The sequence below is a fragment of the Pan troglodytes genome, chromosome 9 (genome assembly GCF_028858775.2).
Source record: "Pan troglodytes isolate AG18354 chromosome 9, NHGRI_mPanTro3-v2.0_pri, whole genome shotgun sequence".
In the NCBI taxonomy this organism is placed as follows: domain Eukaryota; kingdom Metazoa; phylum Chordata; class Mammalia; order Primates; family Hominidae; genus Pan; species Pan troglodytes.
In genome coordinates, this window is record NC_072407.2 from 97935212 (window position 1) to 97954512 (window position 19301).

The following is a 19301-nucleotide window of genomic DNA, read 5'->3' on the forward strand; positions in this document are numbered from 1 at the left end:
ATAGATGAGGTAGATGCTAAGCCACATTTTCTGGGAAGTATGCATATATCCTCAGTGAAATTAAATAACTTGCCCAAGTACCAGCTTACTGGGAAATGGCAGAGCTGGGATGAAACTAGCCTTTTCAACTCTAAAACTTCGGCTGTTTTTTCAAAGTTCATGTATGAAAAAGAAATACAAGCAAATTATTCCTGTAGGAGTAAGGAGTAATGGTCTAATTTGTTGCTTATACTAATTAGACTTATTCTATTGGAACACCAACATGCCAGCATCAGTTTGGCTAAAGTAAAAATAAAGCTCCCCTATTTAAAATTATTCTAAAAATAATGGAACAAAAATAAAATTCTTTTCATAGTATTAATACATTACCAATTACATCTGTTCATCCATCTGGAAATTGCTTCTTTGCCTCCTCAGACTAGTTTCTAGAATGTCTTTCTCCTCTTCTCCCATTTGTGAAAATCCTTCCCATTCTTCTTTTCTCTGTGTCTGATTTTTTGCCTCCTTCATGAGTCTTTCCTTCAACTCCCCTTGTTTCTCACTCGCCCTGTTCTGTACTTTGGCAATATTGCCTTAATTTAGGACAACCCGAATTTGTTTACTCATGTCTACTTGTTTGTGTATTGTTTTATATATATATATAAGCATATATTTATTTATATTAATATTTAAGTGTTAAATGACTAGTGCAGTAGATTTTGAAGTCTTTAAAAGAAAGCCTAGAATGTATTATTTGAGTTTCAGTTAGCATGAGAGTTAACCAAAAAAAGGTACTCTTGTACTTTTTGTTGTCAGAAAAAAAATATTTTCATTAAATTCTCCTTTTCCTTCCTGCCTTGGTTATTTGGTATAGCTGGAGAAACAGAAGTTAGAGAAGCAGAAGAAGGAATTAAAAGCTACCAAAAAGACTCTTGATGAAGAAGGAAACAGCAGCAGCCGTTCTGGAATCACAGGGACCACAAATAAGAAAGATTTTATGAAACTGAGACCTGGAGAAAAAAGGAGAAAAAATCTTCAGTTATTGAAGGACATGCAAAGCATACAGAATTCATTACAAAGCAGTAGTTTGTGTTGGGATTACTGACTCATAACCAGGTCAGAAATTTTATTCAGATAATCTGTACCTCATCAATCAGATGATGACAATTTACTTCCCAGGTCTCATACTCACTTGTGTTGGAATTAATTAATAGCAGGTGTTAAAGGACCCAGGCTTCATTACACAGGCTTTTCATGTATGCAGGATGACTCAATGTTAAAGCATTTAAATGGAAACCAGGGGAGTTTTAAAGCCCGAGAAACCATACATAATCTTGTTTTGTTGAGATGAGTTTGCTGTACTGATACACTGCACTTTTTAAACAGATTACCAGTTTTTTACTTGTGGGTGTGATTTTTTAAAATAGTTCTTTATATATAATTAAAATTAGGTTTAAATTTTCAAAATATGAGACTATGCTATAGGCAGTGCTTGCTTGAAAAGTCTCATTTTTAAATCTCCCTGGCATGAGGTGCCCACTTCCCCTTTCCAAAGCAACCATTAAACATACTTTGTTTCTACTATTGGTGGAGTTTTTCTATATTTAAAAATACATATATATTTCAGAGGATTTTTATTTTGCTTTTTGGCATTTCAGACTTTGATCAGTATTAAGTGCACTTGTATTGCTTTTTAATCTGTTAATTTTTTAAAGACCCAAGCAGTCATTTTGAGTTATATCTATAAAAATTATAAAAGGATTTTTGAAAGTATAAACAAATTGTCAGTGAAATAAATGAGATTTTGGAATAAAGTGAGAATGGGAGAAGGGATATGTTGTGAGCATATACCTTCACAGTTCTTAATACCTGTTTTGTAATCATGATATTCAGTCAAGGCATTATGGTTTTTAATCTTGAAACTTAGAGAACCCTTTGAATATTTGCTTTTACTGGTGTACAGTATGAGTGGAATATGAACTGTACACATAATTATCATGTTGATATAAATCATAATTTCAACTAGATCAAGACATGTTAACCTTTTATAAATTTAAAGTCAATAAAGCACCTTTTTAAAGGAAACACTGCAACTTTCCTTAACAGCCTGTTAATAAAGGCTTTGTGACAAGCTCTCAAAAAATGCATTTCTAAATAGGAGGACATCAATGTATTGATGAAGAGAAAAAACTAGTACTTAGTTGCCACACATGCTTACATAGAAAGAGAGCCCAAGAATATTAGATTTCCTCATGATACAAGATACTACATTAACAGGCTTTAATTTAGGATCCTTAAATAGATTTTGGGGTATTATTTGTGACTCTCCTGAAATTGTAAACTTGTGCTTCTGTGTCCAGTTTTCTAATGAGTAGGTTCGTAGCTTGATCGAATTAATAATTGTGAGCCCATAGACACAAGGGAAGTGAGAAACAGTGCTCTGGTGACATGATAAATATATGTGTCAACCACCATTTCAACTATTAAAAACTCCTGTTATCTCCTTGTTTGAATTTCAGGTCATTAAATTGTATAACCATCATTTGAATTGTAGTGGCTCTCAGTCCTAATTAGGAGAATGGTGATTGAATGATGCTAAATCCCACCCCATTTCTCAGCTAGGATTCAAACTGAACTACTCCAGCTTTTTGTACTGTCAGGTGAGAAGTGAAAAAATACTGCTTCCATTTTCTTATCTGCAAGTTTACAGTAGAGGAATGTGTCATCCATCCACTTACGTTGTAACAGAGCTTTATTGCAATTCATTTCAAATAAGGTTATGTTTACAGACTTGTGGTAGACATGTGAATTGTTCATTCCAATATAATGTGAATTGCAGTGGTAGTAGCGGTATACACAGTGCTATGGGGGCACAGAGGAAGGTGGGGATGTCAGAGAAGGCAGTCGTGAATCAGATAACTTCCCAAAGGAAGAGATGATGCCTAAACTCTAGAAAATAGGAATTAGTCACAAGGGAGAACAGTTGTTCCAGGTGCACAAGACAGACTGAACCAAAGTGGGGAGGCAGGAATCTGCAGATTACATGAGGTAATTGTGAACAGCAGAGTAGCATTGGTACGTAAAAGTTGAGGTATGCAGAGACTAGGTCGAAGGAGGCTAAGGAGCTTCAACTTAATCATACTGGTCTCTAAATTTTGTAACCCTAATCAAAAAGGGAAAAAATTACACCTGCACAACCAATAGACATACAAAGTTATGAAACATGTAACTGTCAATTCAAATATTTAAAAGTTTTGCTTGTGTAAATAAATAAAAAGGGCTAGTATTCCTCCTCCCTCCCTCCCACACACACCAGTGGTATATATTAAATGCCCAAGTGCATGTACTCCATATTGGAGACTTCTGCAGAAGGTGAGGGGAACCACTGGAAGGTTCTCAGCAGAGAAGTGGTAGGGTTGCACTTAGATTTCCCTGGCTTTTGATTTGAATTTGAAGTGGATGCAAGTATGTTAAGACTAGAAGCTTTAAATTCTTGATCTCTTCAGCCATTCTACATTCTTTTATGTGGTATCAGGCCAAGATAACCAAGGTTTAAATGGAAAATGGCAGATCCGTTTGTGAAATACTTGGAGTAGAAAGCTTAATTTTTAATTACTGATTTGCTAGCCACTTAAATGCCCTGTTAAAAAGCTTATATTTCACACAATTACCAAAGAAATCATTTTGGTACCAATTTTGCTAAATTGGATATACTAATAGAAACTTCCTCACTGCAAGACCAAGAGGGAGGCTAAGGTTCAGACTCTCTGTATAGTGAATTAGTGAGTGGAAAAACACTGTATATTTTAATTGTTTGATTTGGGTGTTGGTTAAGGAAAAATGGGTACAAATTGAACATTTTCATCTGGTGTGCATATTCCTCCAATAATTTCCAGATATTTCTGGGGAAAAAAAAAGAAATGGCAACTTTGGACAAGAACAAAGTTTAAAAGTCAGTCAGTTGGAATTTCTTTTAATTAAAAGACCAAGGGGACAAGAAGCTCCTTTGTTACAGTACATTACATATGGCTCTTATGTAGAATAAAATAGACATCAGAGTCAAATGTTTCTACCAGCACCAAACTCTTACTTGTAGCAGGTGAACAGTGAAGCAAGATTTCTTTTACTGGCTTTGAGATTGTAATACATCTTTTACATGCAGTGTGTTCTTTGGTAGACTTAATCGTTGAGTGAAATTACAGAATTTGCAAAGGAAAAGTAAAATTTGAGCACAGTACTTCTCACTATAAGCTATTTATACAGACTTCAGAAAAAATGTCAATCCTAGAAAGATTTTTAAATACTTCTTAAAAACTTGCTAATTAGCTTCTGTGTGTTCAGACACACAAGACAAGTGAAATACACTGTAGTAAATAATTAGTTTTTAAAATATCTTTCATGATGTTTCTGGTAATTGGGCTAGTCTGAAGGGCACGGAATTCTTTGAACTCCTGTATGGCTACTTTCTCCCCTTCATTTTCCCCCAAGCACATCTATAAAGCCTCCCATTTTGGATCAACTTGCTAATATGTCTTAAGTATGTAATTAATGACGGCAATAATTTTCAACTACTACCACACCGTAGTGTCTTCAACACTTTGCCTTTTACTATATGAAGAATATGGAAGTTGAAAAGTGATCAAGGTAAATCAGTTACTGCAAAAAAGAAAAACCTAGAATGGAGAAAGGGATATCAAATGATTTTGATCTGTCATGACATCAAGGCCCAATATATGTGATGCCACAGAATTTCAGTGTTGGTTTGAAAACTGATGTTCCTCTGCACAGTGAGCACAGAGTGTATTTCTAAAATGGTTTTAATATTACCAGATGCCAAAAATTTGTAACAGCATTTGCCTTTTAATAGAAACTTGTTCCCACTGTGAATCCAGGATTGAAGTATTTTAATATTCTTTGGATACTTAAAAGATTAGTATCATAATCATGTAATTACATATGGAGTTACTTCACTTAAGCCACCTGCACTGCTACAGTTCTAAACTCATCCTAGAGAGATTTAAAATAAATAAAGTGACTGAACTTTCTCTCATAGATGGGTTCTAAATTCCGAAGACTTTCTACTCATAGAGCTGCCAGTGTAATCAAGAGTGTATAGCAATGATGCCCCTGATCTTACAGTCCTTTATACAACAGTTTGGACAGGAGTGACACACTGTGCAGGAGAGCTGGCTCTCTCTGAGGATGAGGTTGATCGGTTAGAAATCTCTCTCTGTAGTTCCTCTACTTTTTTCTGAAGCTCTGCTCGTTTAGCAAGAAGTTCTTTGTATCTGTTGTGAATAGGTTCCTGCAAGAGCAAAACATAAAATATTCAACTAGGCAATCCTGACCAAAGCCAGGTCAAATCATTCCCTAAATGTTGCAGTGTATGTTTTTTCAGCTGTTGGAACCAATGGCACCTTTCCAACCCATCAGTGAAATTAAATACAGGGACTGTGGACACCACTAATCTTTTCACTGGCTTTCCCAGTGCCCCTGAGTATTTCCAAAGAATAACCTGCTGTGTAGGTGCTCCTGAAACTGGTACTTTTCCAAATACAACAAATAATTAACAAGACAATTAAAAGACAGTAGTCAGAAGATTCCCTATTATTTATAGGTTTTTAGTCTTAAACAGTTTAAGTAGTTAATATTCCATAAACATATTCACAGTAGACCAGGATTTTGTTCAGCTTTTAACTTTCCTAAAGCTACTTTCTTCAGCTTATTAAAACAAGACCCCCTAGAGGTTATCCAGACAGAGGAGGGAAGATGCAAGAAAAGAGAGCAGTGATTTGTCCAATGTCATACAAGCAGTCCTAAGAACCAGGTACACTGATTACCCTGCCCCAGTGTAGTATTTTTCTACTATACAATTGTAACTATCAATGGGTAAGGCGTAAAGTTTTAAATATGCACAGATAATCTTTCCAGCTGCTTTTAAGGAGACAAAGTTGCACTGCATGAATGAAAACTCCCATTGTATATTGTAAGGCACATACCTGTGGTTTCATCCGTGGATTCCACCTTATGTAATATCCCACCCAGAGCTCTAGGTGGCGCATGCTGGCTACTGGATAAAGGACATGATTGGAATAGCTCCCATAGAGAGGATTAGTGAAGTCTTCCAGCTGGCTGTTTATGTAAGACCACAGTGACACAGTCCTTTTAGGAAGATTCTGTAGGCAGGAAAAATAGGTAAAGATTCTCCCACATAAGCCATTTACACTTTAGATGAAATTTGTGAAGAAGTACTTTGTTGTCATTAAAATCTCTTTAGAGGAAGTGGACTTGGAGACTTCAGTGATAAACCGACTTATATTAAGATCAGAGGGTACTGGAAAACAGTATGCAGTTCCTCAAAGAGATACCGTATGACCCAACAATTCCACTCTTGTACATATCCAGCAAACAGAAGACATGTCTGTACAAAAACTTTTTTATAGATGTTCAAAGCAGCATTATTCATTAACAGCCAAGAAGTGGGAACAACCTAAAAGTCCATCAACTGACGAATGGATAAGTAAAATATATCCACACAATGGAATATTATTCAGCCATAAAAAGAAATGATATAAAATGTATGAACCTTGAAAGCATATTAAAGGAAAGGAGCTAGACACAAGGTTTACATATTAAATGATTCCATTTATATGAAATGTCCAGAAGAGGCAAATCTAGAGACAAAAACGTTAGTGTTTGGCAGGGGTGAATGGGGAGTGACTATTCACAGGTTTTCTGAGGTGATGAAATGTTCTGAAATGAAAATGTGATGGCTGTACAACTCAGATATACTAAAAACCAGTCAACTATACACTATCAAAGTGAATTTCATGGTATGCATATTATTATCAATTTAAAAAGTTTTTTTTTTAAATAATCAATGATTCCTACCCAAGGCTCTCAAAAAATAAAACTATCTTTGAAACTTAGCTATGCTATTTCTAATGAACATTCCTTAAGTTGTTGAGTGCCTGCTATGCATAGAAATATTTACTGCATGCTAGACACTGAAGACATAAGGTGAATTTAAAAATTTAATACCTGCCTTTAAGGAAGTCTAGGAAATACTACATAGCAGTTCTTGTGGTATTTTGTATCGCTTATTTAAAAATCTTCATAATTTTACAAAAGCAGCCATTAACTTCCCCAAGCGAACTGTTACAGTAAGTGATAGATCCAAGATTTGAACCCAGCAACTGGGCTTCAGTGCAAGTACTTATTCCTACTGTGCTTTATAAAATAAAACATAAATACTTTGTAACCACATTTTTTAGAATAAAAGTTGATGCAGAGGGAGATACCAATCAAGATGATTAAGATGTTGATACATAGGATAGACAAGTTTTGATAAAGAAGTAAAACTTGAAATGTAATCCTTACACCATTTCTTCTTAATACCAACCCCACTTAACAGTGATACCTTTGGGGAAAAGGGATAACGAAAAACTTTAACTTTCTACATACTATCTTTTCAGTATTTGAATTTTTTTATGGTATTACTTTACAACTTAAAAAACTCAAAAACTTAACCTAAAATGTCTCAATAAGTAGGATATACTTGGGAATTTGAGCTGCCTATTCACTTGAATATACATTTTCTGCTAATTAAATTTTTCTGCACCTGCTGTAAAGGATTTCCATTCTACATAGAAAAATTGGTACACTGGTGCTCCTTAGATTTCACGTACTTCAGTTCTCTTTAGCAGAAACCACTTCCCACTCATGAACTCAGCAGACAGCTAGCTAGCACCTTCAGCCTTGTGACAAAGATACTTCAGAATATATCAGGTCCAGATATATGGAAGGAAGCACTCAATATTATAGCATGTAAGATTAAGTATGACCCAAAAGAATGACTTCAGTTGAAATCTGTCACAGAGTACATTCTTTTAGGGAAAAGTGTACAGTAGAGATAGTATGGGGAAGGTCATGTTTCATATTTTACCTCTTTTCCTCTCTGTTGTTCACTATTACAGAGGAATGTTCCGAATAAGCAGCTGTATAGGTGGTCCAAAATGGTAATGAGAAAATACTCATTGAATTCAAATGCGGTAGGAAACTGCAAATCAAACATCACAAACACATAAATTAAGACATTCTTCAAGCATATTCATCCCTGTCATGGGTAGATCCTTTTGAGGTAGTATTTAAAATGAAGTTAAACAAACATTCAAATCTACATTATTCCAAGCCATTATGGCATTATTCGTATGGTTTTCTTTTCAAAAATCGTGTAATCACTTTTCTGATCATGATGTTTCTGTATCTGCTATATCTGCTAACCCTAAATTTGCAGGCTGAATTTTGACTTAGGCAATTCTGGCAACTCTAGGCATTCTCTGCCAAAAATGACCACAAACAACATTAAGATTCTTTAAATTTTCAAGAACATAGTTGTTTTTCTTTTTTAAGGATTACACACAAAATGCCAATAATGTCTCCAGAAAATGTCAGCAATACACAAAAGTAAACATCTAAGGCAGATAATTTACAAGTCAACCAACCTATTAAATATTTAGATGGTGCAAAAGTAATTGCGGCTTTTGCCATTGAAATGGCAATTACTTTTGCACCGACGTAAACTTTTCAGGGAACATCCATCCCATCAAACCAGAGTCCCTTGTAAGCCACTATTTTGGCAGCATCTAACAAAAAGAAAATTCACTCTCTAACCCAAGCCAGGGGCTTGACTGGATGTCTTAGTTTTACACAACACAATTTTAGGGGACTAATCAAATGAAAAATTACAAACCCCTGAAAGTTAGAAGGTTTCGTTTAATCCATCCTATCTAATATTTCAGAATTATTTGGAAGCGTCTATGTAAGATTCTACCAATTATAGGGCTGTACGTGATAAGAAATTATATAAATATTTAGATTGCAGACTGTGAAAATACACATTGCTTCCAAGCTTTTACATCTTAGATCCCTTCCTTTATAGTGGAGGAAAATAGTATAAACAGCATGTAAATGGAACATGGATGAAAACAACTTTGCCTTAAAGTTTCCTACATTTTAGCAAGTATAGACAGGGTAACATGACAGATTTCCTAAACAAGAAAGGGCACTTACTAGGCCTTGATTTTTGTGGCTGTGAAGCTGAATGAAGCAGATGATCAAGCAGAAGATGACCAAGCATTTCCACAACAAAACCAATTGTAAAAAACTTTGTCAAGTCCCATTTATTCCTTTAAAAAATAAATCCCACCTCCTGTATTTTTCACACTCTTAACAGCCCTATTATTAGTGAAATATGAATGCATCCTGAATCACTAAATAGCAATCCCAAGGATCTAAGCCTGCGATTAGTTTTTCATCTTCTTGGCAAAACTGTTAGCTCAGTTATGAGAAGACAGTGTAATCAGTAGGCATTTCCTCACAAAGAAACTAAAATAGCAGGGCATTAACTGCAGCTATTGCTTTTAAAACCCTCAGCAGAAGAGAACTATTTTGTTTTCTTTACATGTTTAAAATCTAAAAGGCCCTTCAACAATTGCTTCCTGATCTCAGGGCTGAGGTGACAGAGATGAGGATGGAAATAGGAGGAGAGGTATAGAATCTGGCTGTCATAATATAGTTGGTTCTGTTTTGACAAATGTGCTATTCAAGTCTCTGTACTAGTATTCAAGTATTTATAAAACTGATAATTGCTAACAAACATTATGACTAGTTAATATGCTTTATATTCAGGAAGAAAATATACAGAAAAATACTAGGTGTATAAAATAAAGATGGCTATAAAGTATTTTAGGTTCTATCAAAAATACAGATTTAAACCGATTTTCTTTTATTTAGTGCCAGGCTCAAAATTAGGATTAAACTACTTTTAGATATACAGCATATATAAAGTTAACAAAATTAAAATTACTAAGGAAGAAATGTATTATGATGTATTCTTCTCCCATCCAAGTGCTAACAAGGCCCGACCCTGCTTAGCTTCCAAAATCAGATGAGATGGGTGCATTCAGGGTGGTTGGCTATAGATTATCGTGTACTCTTCTTTGCAAGAAATTGGTAAATGTGCTTTTTTTCTAGCAAACATATCAGAACTGATACATTCAAACACATCGTTTCCTTCAAGGTATTCACCTTGGAAAGCAGTACACACAACCATCAACAATACCACAGTTTCAAAGAGCTTTCCTACTCCTTTGATGGCAAATTTTATTTCTGCCAAGAGTCAAAGGTTATTTAAAACTGAATATGGTAACAGTCAAAAGTGGGGTCCTAATGTTTTGGGTCAAACATCCAAAAAAGGATTGTAGGGACTTAGGTAGTTGATATACTGCCTCAAAGCCAATTCCAAAGGAAAAAGTCAAACCTAATCCAATAAAGTATTAAACATTGCACCTCTCCTTCCTCTTACCTCCCAGCACACCAAAGGTCTGATTTATAAACCAAAACTGAATTGTATACACCTTTTCAGTATATATGCTAAAATACTAGTCTCATCATATCATAGTCATAGCTACGAAAATGCTTCATTTAACCCAACAGTTTCTAAATAATTCACCCAAGTAGAAATGCTTATGGAGGCAAGGGACTATTAAATATATAATTGATGATTATTTCACCCAATTACCATTAATTTTCTTGTATTGAAATAAACAGTATTTTATTGAAGCTAAAAATATGCTCCTAAATAAATATGAGCCAAAGCCAGGCAGAGCCAGCACTTGCCCTACTTTAAATTCATATGGCAATCTAAATAAAAACAATTCAGACTTCCAGTTGTTTTGGGGTCTAATAAACCCTTGGGTAAATAATTATCTCCCAATGAGCTGCATTCAACAGGGTTTCGAGATGGTTTGAATTAAATCATATTTTTAAGACAATGACCAGTTGCCTCATTAATAAAGTGATCTCACAATAAACCAGGTGTCTTCTCAGTCCCCTCTGCTCTTTCCAAAAGATTAAATTCATTTATATTAATATTTCAAATAAATTTGTTAGAAGTTCTAAAAGCCATAATAGCTCTCTCTATGCCAAAAAATAAAAAGAACTGGATGTAGTATGTGCCTCCCTTGTTATGCTTTCTATATGAACATTTTTCCCTTAAAATAAAAATTTTCAGAAGAAGCAGATTGAAATTCAAAAAAAAATTAACAGTTAAAGTTACTTAAAAGATTTTATTTTGCTTGCGGTACCTAGCTTATTTTTTCTCCACTCTTAGCAATATATAAATGTGTTTCTAGGTGAGCCTATTTAACACTATTTGTTCAAAACAAAGGATAAAACCTCTCGGGAGTTATTATCAATGCTACTCATTGAAATACTAATAGAATCAAATTTTCAAGTGTTAATCTTTAACCTGATTCATAATGTGACAATAAATAGCTCTCACATGGACATGGAGATGTTACAAGAATTTCCATTTAATGATCTATAGGCTAATCAGTGACCAAATCTCCCCACTCTGACAGGAAAACTGAAAGGAGATGTGTAAAAATACATAGGCCAGATAAATTACCTGTCTTGTCATCTGCCAGACACAGTCAATAAATTGAAGAAAAACAGGCGATCTGTCTGCATCTGCATGGTTCTTATCTCCATGGCCAACTCTCTGAAGCAAAAAGAGTGAAATATATGAACTTAGGGGGATTTTTCATGTTTTGATGGAAATAATTTTTTAAAAAAATAATTGGTCAATAGTCTAAACATTTTCAAAGTCGGGTGCTGTGGTTTACACCTGTAATCCCAACACTTTGGGAGGCTGTGGTGGAAGGATCACTTGGAGCCAGGAATTCGAGATGGGTCTGGGCAACATAGCAAGACCCCATCTCTACAAAAAATTTTTAAAAGCCAGGCATGGTGGCGTGCACCTGTAGTCCTAGCTATTCAGGAGGCTAAGGTGGGAGGCTGGCTTGCGCCCAAAAGTACAGGACTACAGTGAACTACGGTCGCACCACTGCACTCCAGCCTGCATGACAGCAAGGCCCTGTCTCAAATACATAAAAATTTTCAGAAAGTCTTTTAAAGAGCATTGCAAAGTAAGTAAAAAATCACCCATTATCCTGCCAAGCAGAAATCTACTAACATTTTGATGTGCAAACTGCTCAGATATTTTCTGACACAAGTGCTTATAATATGAATTACTACTCTGTTTAATAAACTCAGATCCTAAAAGGTTGCTAATAAAAGATGGAAGCAGTCAGAACTCAGAGGCCAGATTTTTGTCCCGGAGATTTTAATTTCTCTCTGAGAAATAAGTTACATGGACACTGGCCTCAGAAAGCACCATTCTCTGTTCATATCTTGACCACTGAGTGAAGGGTACCCCCTCCTATCTTAGCACTAATGTGTCTTCATCAGGAGGAACCATATTAGCACACATCTTAGAAAACCTGTCAAAAATGCTTGACATCCACCCTCCAAGCATGCAGTCATCTACCTAGTTTCTCAGTTATTTCCTCTGAGGACTTTTGACTCAGATAACTGAAAACAGAATCCTGCTCCTTACCCCAAAGCAGGAATTCTAAAAGTGTGGTCCACAAACATCCAAGGGCTGTGAGGTCAAAACTATTTCCATAATATTAAGACATTATTTACCTTTTTCAGTGTGTTGGCATTTGCACTAATGATGCAGAAGTTATGAAGGATAAAAATTCTGGTGGCTTTGCAGGCATCAAGCGGGGCAATGCTTATAATTAAAACTGCATTCGTACCCACTGTATTCTACCCTACCAGACACTCACAGTTAAATTAAAGAAAGAAAAAAAGTCCATTTCTCTTATGCCAGTGTACTTAACAAGGCAGTAAAAATTACTGATTTTATTAAATCTCATCCCTTAAGTACAGTTTTTTTTAATGGCCTGTGTGACAAAACGGGAAATATGTGTTAACTCTTTGCTACTGCATGTAGTATGGTAGGAGATAGCACTTTCTCATCATTTTTACTTGAAAGAAAAATTAATGTGTATGCATTGTGGTTAGAAAGACTTAAAGACTTTTTTTTTTGAAAAGGTACAATGTGAATTATCACTGAAAGGAAAACAGCTGACAATATTTGTTGTCAATGAAAAAATTCAAGCTTTTGAGTGAAAACTCAATTTTTGGTGAACTTTTGCCCACCATAATGAGCTTAAAAATACTTGAAGGCTTTTCTGACAAAACCAATGGTGATGATTAACAAGTGTGATTTTATGGTATTATATGATGAAATGCATTTACATTTGGAAGATCTGTATAACTCAATAAGCCAGTATTTTCCAAATAACCAATATGTGATGTTACAAAACCACACATGGGTAAAAGATCTATTCAAAATGGAAGTGAGACCAATGGAATTTAATGATAAAAAAATTCATTAACTTGATTTTGGATTCCATATAACAACTAACCTCTAAGAAACTACCATTTATCAAGTTCTGGCGTAGTATCAAAGAAGAATATCTACAATTCCCTGAAAAAGCTATTAAAATACTTTCTGCTTTTCCAGTTACATATCTGTATATGGTTAGATTTTCTTCATATACTAAAACCAACAAAACATATCAGATCGAAGGTAAAAATAGATATAAAATTCAGCTATCTTCTATTAAGCCAAACTCATTAAATTTGCAAAAGTAAAACAATGCCAGTCTTTTCATTAAACTTTTTGTTTTGGAAAATTTTTTTTTAGTTTAAATATTTCTGTTAATATATAATAAGCTTATTTCCTAAATTAAGAAATATTTTTAAATTTTTTCAAATTTAATTTTCAATATGGCAAATATTGATAGATATAACTCACATAAAGTTCTCTGGGTAACAAGTTTGGGGAGTTAGGAAAAAAAAGTTCTATCCGTAATTGTTAACAATGTAAAGGGGGTCCTGAAACCAAAAAGTTTGAGAATCATTACTCTACATTAACCTTGTGAGCAAATCCTCTTGACTGGGTGCCCTTTAATTGTCAAAATTCTATTTTCAGAATATAACTAGGTAAAAAAAACGGGGGGAGTAGGTAACCAGAGTTAGCAATTTAGGAATCCATAGCCACTTCGAACACCCCAAAATGTTTGATTTTGAACACATTTATATAAATATGTGCAGCTTTGGCTGACTAAAACTTGATTCTTTGAAGTACGAGTTTGTTTTAAATGGCCGTTTCATGATAAGTACATTGTGTAGAGAACAGCAAAATGTGAGCCATCTGAATAAACACTCCAGGTACCCAATTTTATTTAACAGTTCAAGTTCAAAAGAGCAGACTAACTTTAAATGTCTGTTCCTTTCAAGTTACAGTTAACCCTTGAACAACAAGGTTAGAACTGCACAGGTCCACTTATATGCAGATTTGTTTCAGCCAAATGCAGGATGCGGAACCCACATACACAGAGGGCCAACTTTACATGGTCCCAGCAGGGCCAGCTTCAGAACTTGAATGTGTGTGGATTTTGGCCTGTTCATGGGATCTGGGAACCAAGCCCCCACATATACCAAGGGACAACTGTATAAACACTGCTAGTATACTCTGGTAACTACTGGATACTAAAGGTAAACATTACAGACAGCATCTGGGTAAAGACCCTTCTAAAAGTTTTTCAATTATTTAGGAAAACGCCTGCCCAGAAACATCCGTGGATATCACTGAATGATACCGGATGTTTCCCAGTGGAGATCACAGAAAAGACCGGGTCAGACACTTGACAAATAGCTAGCTCTGACTCCGGACTAGTCATGTTAGGGATATCTTAATGCTTTCCAAAACAAGCAAAAACGTTTACCCCACTAGATAAATGATCAATTTCAGATGAATATCTTATTTTAAAAAACACATTTTTTTCACACGCCTTGGCATGAATGCATGTGATATATCAAAAGTCAAGGTTCCTTACTTACTAGTTGAAATCGATGTCCAAAACTTAGCCATTCTTTCTCCACAAGGACTTCAAATCCTCGGATGGTTCGATAGTATCCATCCAACATGAGCATGGCAAGGGAAGTGAGCTGAGCTGTGCGATCCCAACCATCACTGCAATGCACTACCACAGACGTCTTCCCTGACTCTACCTTGTCAGCAATCCTAAGAGCCCCTGCAAGAATAAGCTGGAAAACAAGATTTTTTAATAAATTGTTTTTAAACAAGGTAAATACTTCCTTCTTCAAAATTTACTAATACAGCTTATCAGGGATCATTATTTCAATAACATGAGGAAAAACATTTGTCCCTTCCTAAGAAGAATTTTTTTAAATGGTAGAAGATATATAAATTTTGCTTTTAAAACTAGAAAAACCTCATAATTGCTGACTCCTATTAATTTGCCCAATGAAATAGCCAAATCAAAAGTACCTTTGGGTGCTACATAAATCATGGTGTAAGATTCTTCTTAGAAAAGTTCTAAAGAGATCTGTTTCTAAGAATGAAATATTCCATCATCTATTTAAATAAAAATAATTGATATGGCAATTGAAGCCTTTTTATGATTTAAAACAATGCTTAAACCAAATTGGGATAAGTACCTGAAAGCAATAATACTGGATCTCTTTTAAAATACTCTATAGCATTTATTGTATTGTTTTGACTAAAGATTTTTATGTCACAGAGCATACAGCAAGCACAGTATAAACTTTAGAGTGAGCTACTTTTCTGTAACACTATGCATGAAAATTCACAGAATATGTCAATCTGTTACTTAAAATAACTTCAGCTCTTATTTTTTTAAATATGCAGAAATCCTTTGCAAAATAACTTACCTTTTCTGAAATCAATCTTGAGTTAAAACTAAACATAATTAGATATAACCAAAAAAGAAACACAAAAGTATGGTATCTTAAAAAAAAAAAAACAAAAAAAGGACAATACAGCCCTATTCTTCTCTGCAATGGCCATATTGTATTATACTTGAAAAACAGTATAGTTCTACATACACAGATGAGAATGAAAGAAAACAGATTATTAAGCTTGGAAATATGATAACCTCCCCTTGATCACAGCTATAAGCATATTCTGGAAATGGGGTACTATGACAATCTTGACTATATATCAGGAGTCATTTGTAAGCCTGAAGTGCCTAGACCTCATTGTCCAATGATCCTAATTCAGTATCTTAAATAAATTCCACCTATAATTCTAGTGCATATACAAAGTTAAGAATCACTAACCCAAAGGCTTAGTTAAGATTGATCAGGAAGAGTTATCCAAAGTAGTAATTGTTCATTCATTCATTAAATAAACATTTATGGAGTCCCTTACTAGAAGGTAGATACTGCTCTAGGCACGGGCCATACAGCAGGGAACAAAGTTCCTGCTTACTGAAGTTTACATTCTATTTGGGTGAGGCCCACCAGTCACAAATAAACAAGGAAATATACAGTATACCAGATGGCAATAAGTGAAAACGCTCCATAGAAGTTATAGGGAATGCTGGTAGAACTCTTATTTTGTAAAGAGGCTGGGAAAGGCCTCTCTCAGAAAGGTGATATTTGAGCAGAGACCAGAAGAGAGTGATTGAGTAAATAAACTTTCTTTGTGTGATAAGGATTGGGGGAGAATAAAGTAGTTTAGCCCAACTATATGTCTTATACCTCTAGGGAAATTTGATTCTGTTATAGCCAGGCTTTTAGAGACCATGTTGAAACTGCAAATTAAATATCTGGAGTTTTCAGAATCAAACACAGCGATTTATGTTAGTTCCAAATCAAGCCTAAGGCTGTATATTTACACATCACATAATTTAATGAATGGGCCACATGAACATGCTCTCTGAGTAGTGTTTATACTTTGTGATTTTCAAGCTTCTAAGCTTCTCAAAGGGAAACAATAGTAAAAATGGTCTATTTAAAATTCTTATTCAGTTTGGTTTTCTCTTCAATTCTGTCTGAACTTCAGAGATTTTAATGTGAGCAGAAGTACCCTCCTTCTTAATGTGAAAGACTGCATTTCCCATTACCTCATAATATTTATATATGTGGTTACATAAGTCTACATTTTGGTGAGTTATGTTACTAACCGACCATATCTGAAAATATAACTAGATTAAATTAGCATGTTAGGTAAATTAGCACTGACGTGCTCTGCGAATGACTTAGCACTCGGTGTGGCTCATGCAACCACTCCACCTCATTTCCCTGATCAGAATGGTTTTAACTTCACAAATCAACAAATATTTATTGGGTACCTATTCACACGGATAGTGCTGCCCTAGCTCCTGAGAGGACAAAAAAATATATGTAGGATTTATCCAGTCTTGGTCTCCATAAATTAGCAATATACATTGGTTGACACACAAAAGCAAACAAAGTACACGCTAGTTCCTGATTAGATGGAAAGACAGGGTAAAGAGTTCAGAGAAAATGGAAAAGAATGCACTCTGGGAAGACTTTATGGAAGAAATGAAATATGAACTGGAATCTGAAGGATGGTTCGAATTCAGATAGGATGGGAGGGGGAACAAAAGAAGTACAACATAACCAAATGCACAATATAAAAAACCAATTCATTCAAACATTAAAATTCACTAGTAGTTCCAAGTATCAAAGCATTTACCCATTTTTCATTGTTTAGAAAGGTACCTTCATGTTGATTTCAATTATAAGTAAAAAGCTAATATAAACAAAGGGGTAGAGAGAGTCTTTGTGTGGGATATAGTAACACACACCCACCTTAATATGTTCTAGCCAATGAGTAGATTCCAAGTTAGACAACCAGTGAGTTTCCTCAATGTTGGGGTACACAATCTCCTTAAGTTTTCGTAATGATTCTCTCATAACATGAATATTGTGGATATCCAGGAAAACTAGTTCAGCATTTTGATAGGCATCTTCACTTTCATAACCTCCACCCTTTGCCTGGAAAAAAGCACACATCATGGAAAATCATAAATGAATGCACATCTGTAAACAAGTGACATAAAATATCCAATAGCATAAAAGATGATACATATTACTGGAGACAAGGAAAACTCCACAGGAAAATGTGGATGGCTCAGGACAACTTATTTAGCACAACCACTCGCTTTCTTATGTTCTTCTTTACAAAATGAATATATACGTACTCTGACTTGCTCATGTGGCCATTATTAAAATTAAATATGAAACACATAGGAAGGTATTTAAACACTGTAAAGCACTAAATTTTCCCAGCCCATACGCCAAGTCCTACCCAAACATAAGTTCTTACAGAAGACTTCCTTTCATATATACTGAAATTACCAGACTGTAAGTTTCATGTGCTGAGACCACATGTCTGGTTCACCTATGCTTCTTCACCTCCCTGCCTCTTCACCTCATTTTAATCTTCATATCTGAGAGATAAACTCTTTGCAATCAAAATGACCTGCTTTTTTAACCACATAATTCTCTTTAAATAAAAAGACAGAACAAGGATAAAAGCACAGAATGCTATCATCATCAATGTTCTCAAAGACTTAAATCTACATCTACAAAATAGAATGAGAAAATATTTGGTGTTCAAAATAAGCTATGGCTAGAAAGAAGAACCTTATTTTTCTGGACTTAATCTTTTTATATTTCATGAATAAAATATTCTATCTCCTACCTAACTCGTGTAAAATCATACTTCTTAGAGCCCTAATAGAAACAAATTAGGAAAATACTGGAGCAGTAAATTATATAAAATTAAGTGATCATATGACCCACACCTTTGAAACAACAAAACCACCAACTCATAACCAGCAACAAATTACTGAAAGAACAGAAGTTCAGCTTCCTTTCTGACACTGAGAGTCTGGGAAATCGTTTGGCACAATCATAGAATTAACAGTATTTCAATGGATACCTGTTAAGGATTACTTCTGAAGAGTGGGAATAAGACAGGAACTTTCAATTCAAGTTTGTTGCAACATTCTAGAAAGACAGCAGTGGTAACAACTATACAGAACCTGTCACAGAAACACATAGAATGAAAATGCCCTGGATTCAGGTAGTGGCATGGTTGTACAACTTTGTGAATATACTAAAAGCACTGAAATGTACACTTGAAAAGATGAGCGCTTTTCAGTAATGGTACCTGCTGCTGTAGTTATGTCTTCTCTCTCCTTCCCTCCTTCTATAGATTTGGTCAACTGAACCAAAATTTCAGTTTCCACGATGCTAATATTTATTCTGCTGGAACAATCAGCTACAGCTAACTGCCAATTCTTCAGTCTGAATAACTTGTTCAGGTGGAGGACGGTCAGAAGAGGGCACCACTAGTCACCGAGAACACTAGTTCGCTATTCCTAGAGCAGTACTCTACAGGGACTTCAGTGAGTCATAAGCTCAGTTAGTTGTCAACTTTGGAGAAGTGGGAAGCTAAGAATAACTGAACACCTAGTTATTATGTAAGTAAGCAAAAGTTTATGCATTATTTTTTATTAAATGATTTTTGCTCCCAAAACAAC

General features: G+C 35.0%; 2 protein-coding genes across 33 annotated transcripts in view; one reads left to right on the forward strand and one right to left on the reverse strand.

Annotated features, from left to right (window-relative positions):
* Nucleotides 1-19301, forward strand: part of CEP57 (centrosomal protein 57) — a 75523-nt gene that overhangs the window by 40474 nt on the left and 15748 nt on the right. For 14 of the 26 annotated variants that reach the window (XM_063784443.1, XM_063784446.1, XM_063784449.1 and 11 more), the window contains one exon: nt 854-2492. In XM_063784443.1, the coding sequence (XP_063640513.1) occupies nt 854-1084 (231 nt within the window). In that variant the 3' untranslated portion in view covers nt 1085-2492. The other 12 variants (XR_010147648.1, XR_010147652.1, XR_010147650.1 and 9 more) reach the window with 2 other exon arrangements.
* Nucleotides 3937-19301, reverse strand: part of MTMR2 (myotubularin related protein 2) — a 91262-nt gene continuing 75897 nt past the window's right edge. For all 7 annotated transcript variants that reach the window (XM_001146996.6, XM_508710.6, XM_054662641.2 and 4 more), the window contains 6 exons: nt 17563-17748; nt 14800-15006; nt 11450-11542; nt 7925-8038; nt 5979-6155; nt 3937-5284 (listed from right to left, as the gene is read on the reverse strand). In XM_001146996.6, coding sequence (XP_001146996.1) covers nt 5123-5284; nt 5979-6155; nt 7925-8038; nt 11450-11542; nt 14800-15006; nt 17563-17748 — 939 coding nt within the window. In that variant the 3' untranslated portion in view covers nt 3937-5122. The remainder of the gene's footprint in view (nt 5285-5978; nt 6156-7924; nt 8039-11449; nt 11543-14799; nt 15007-17562; nt 17749-19301) is intronic.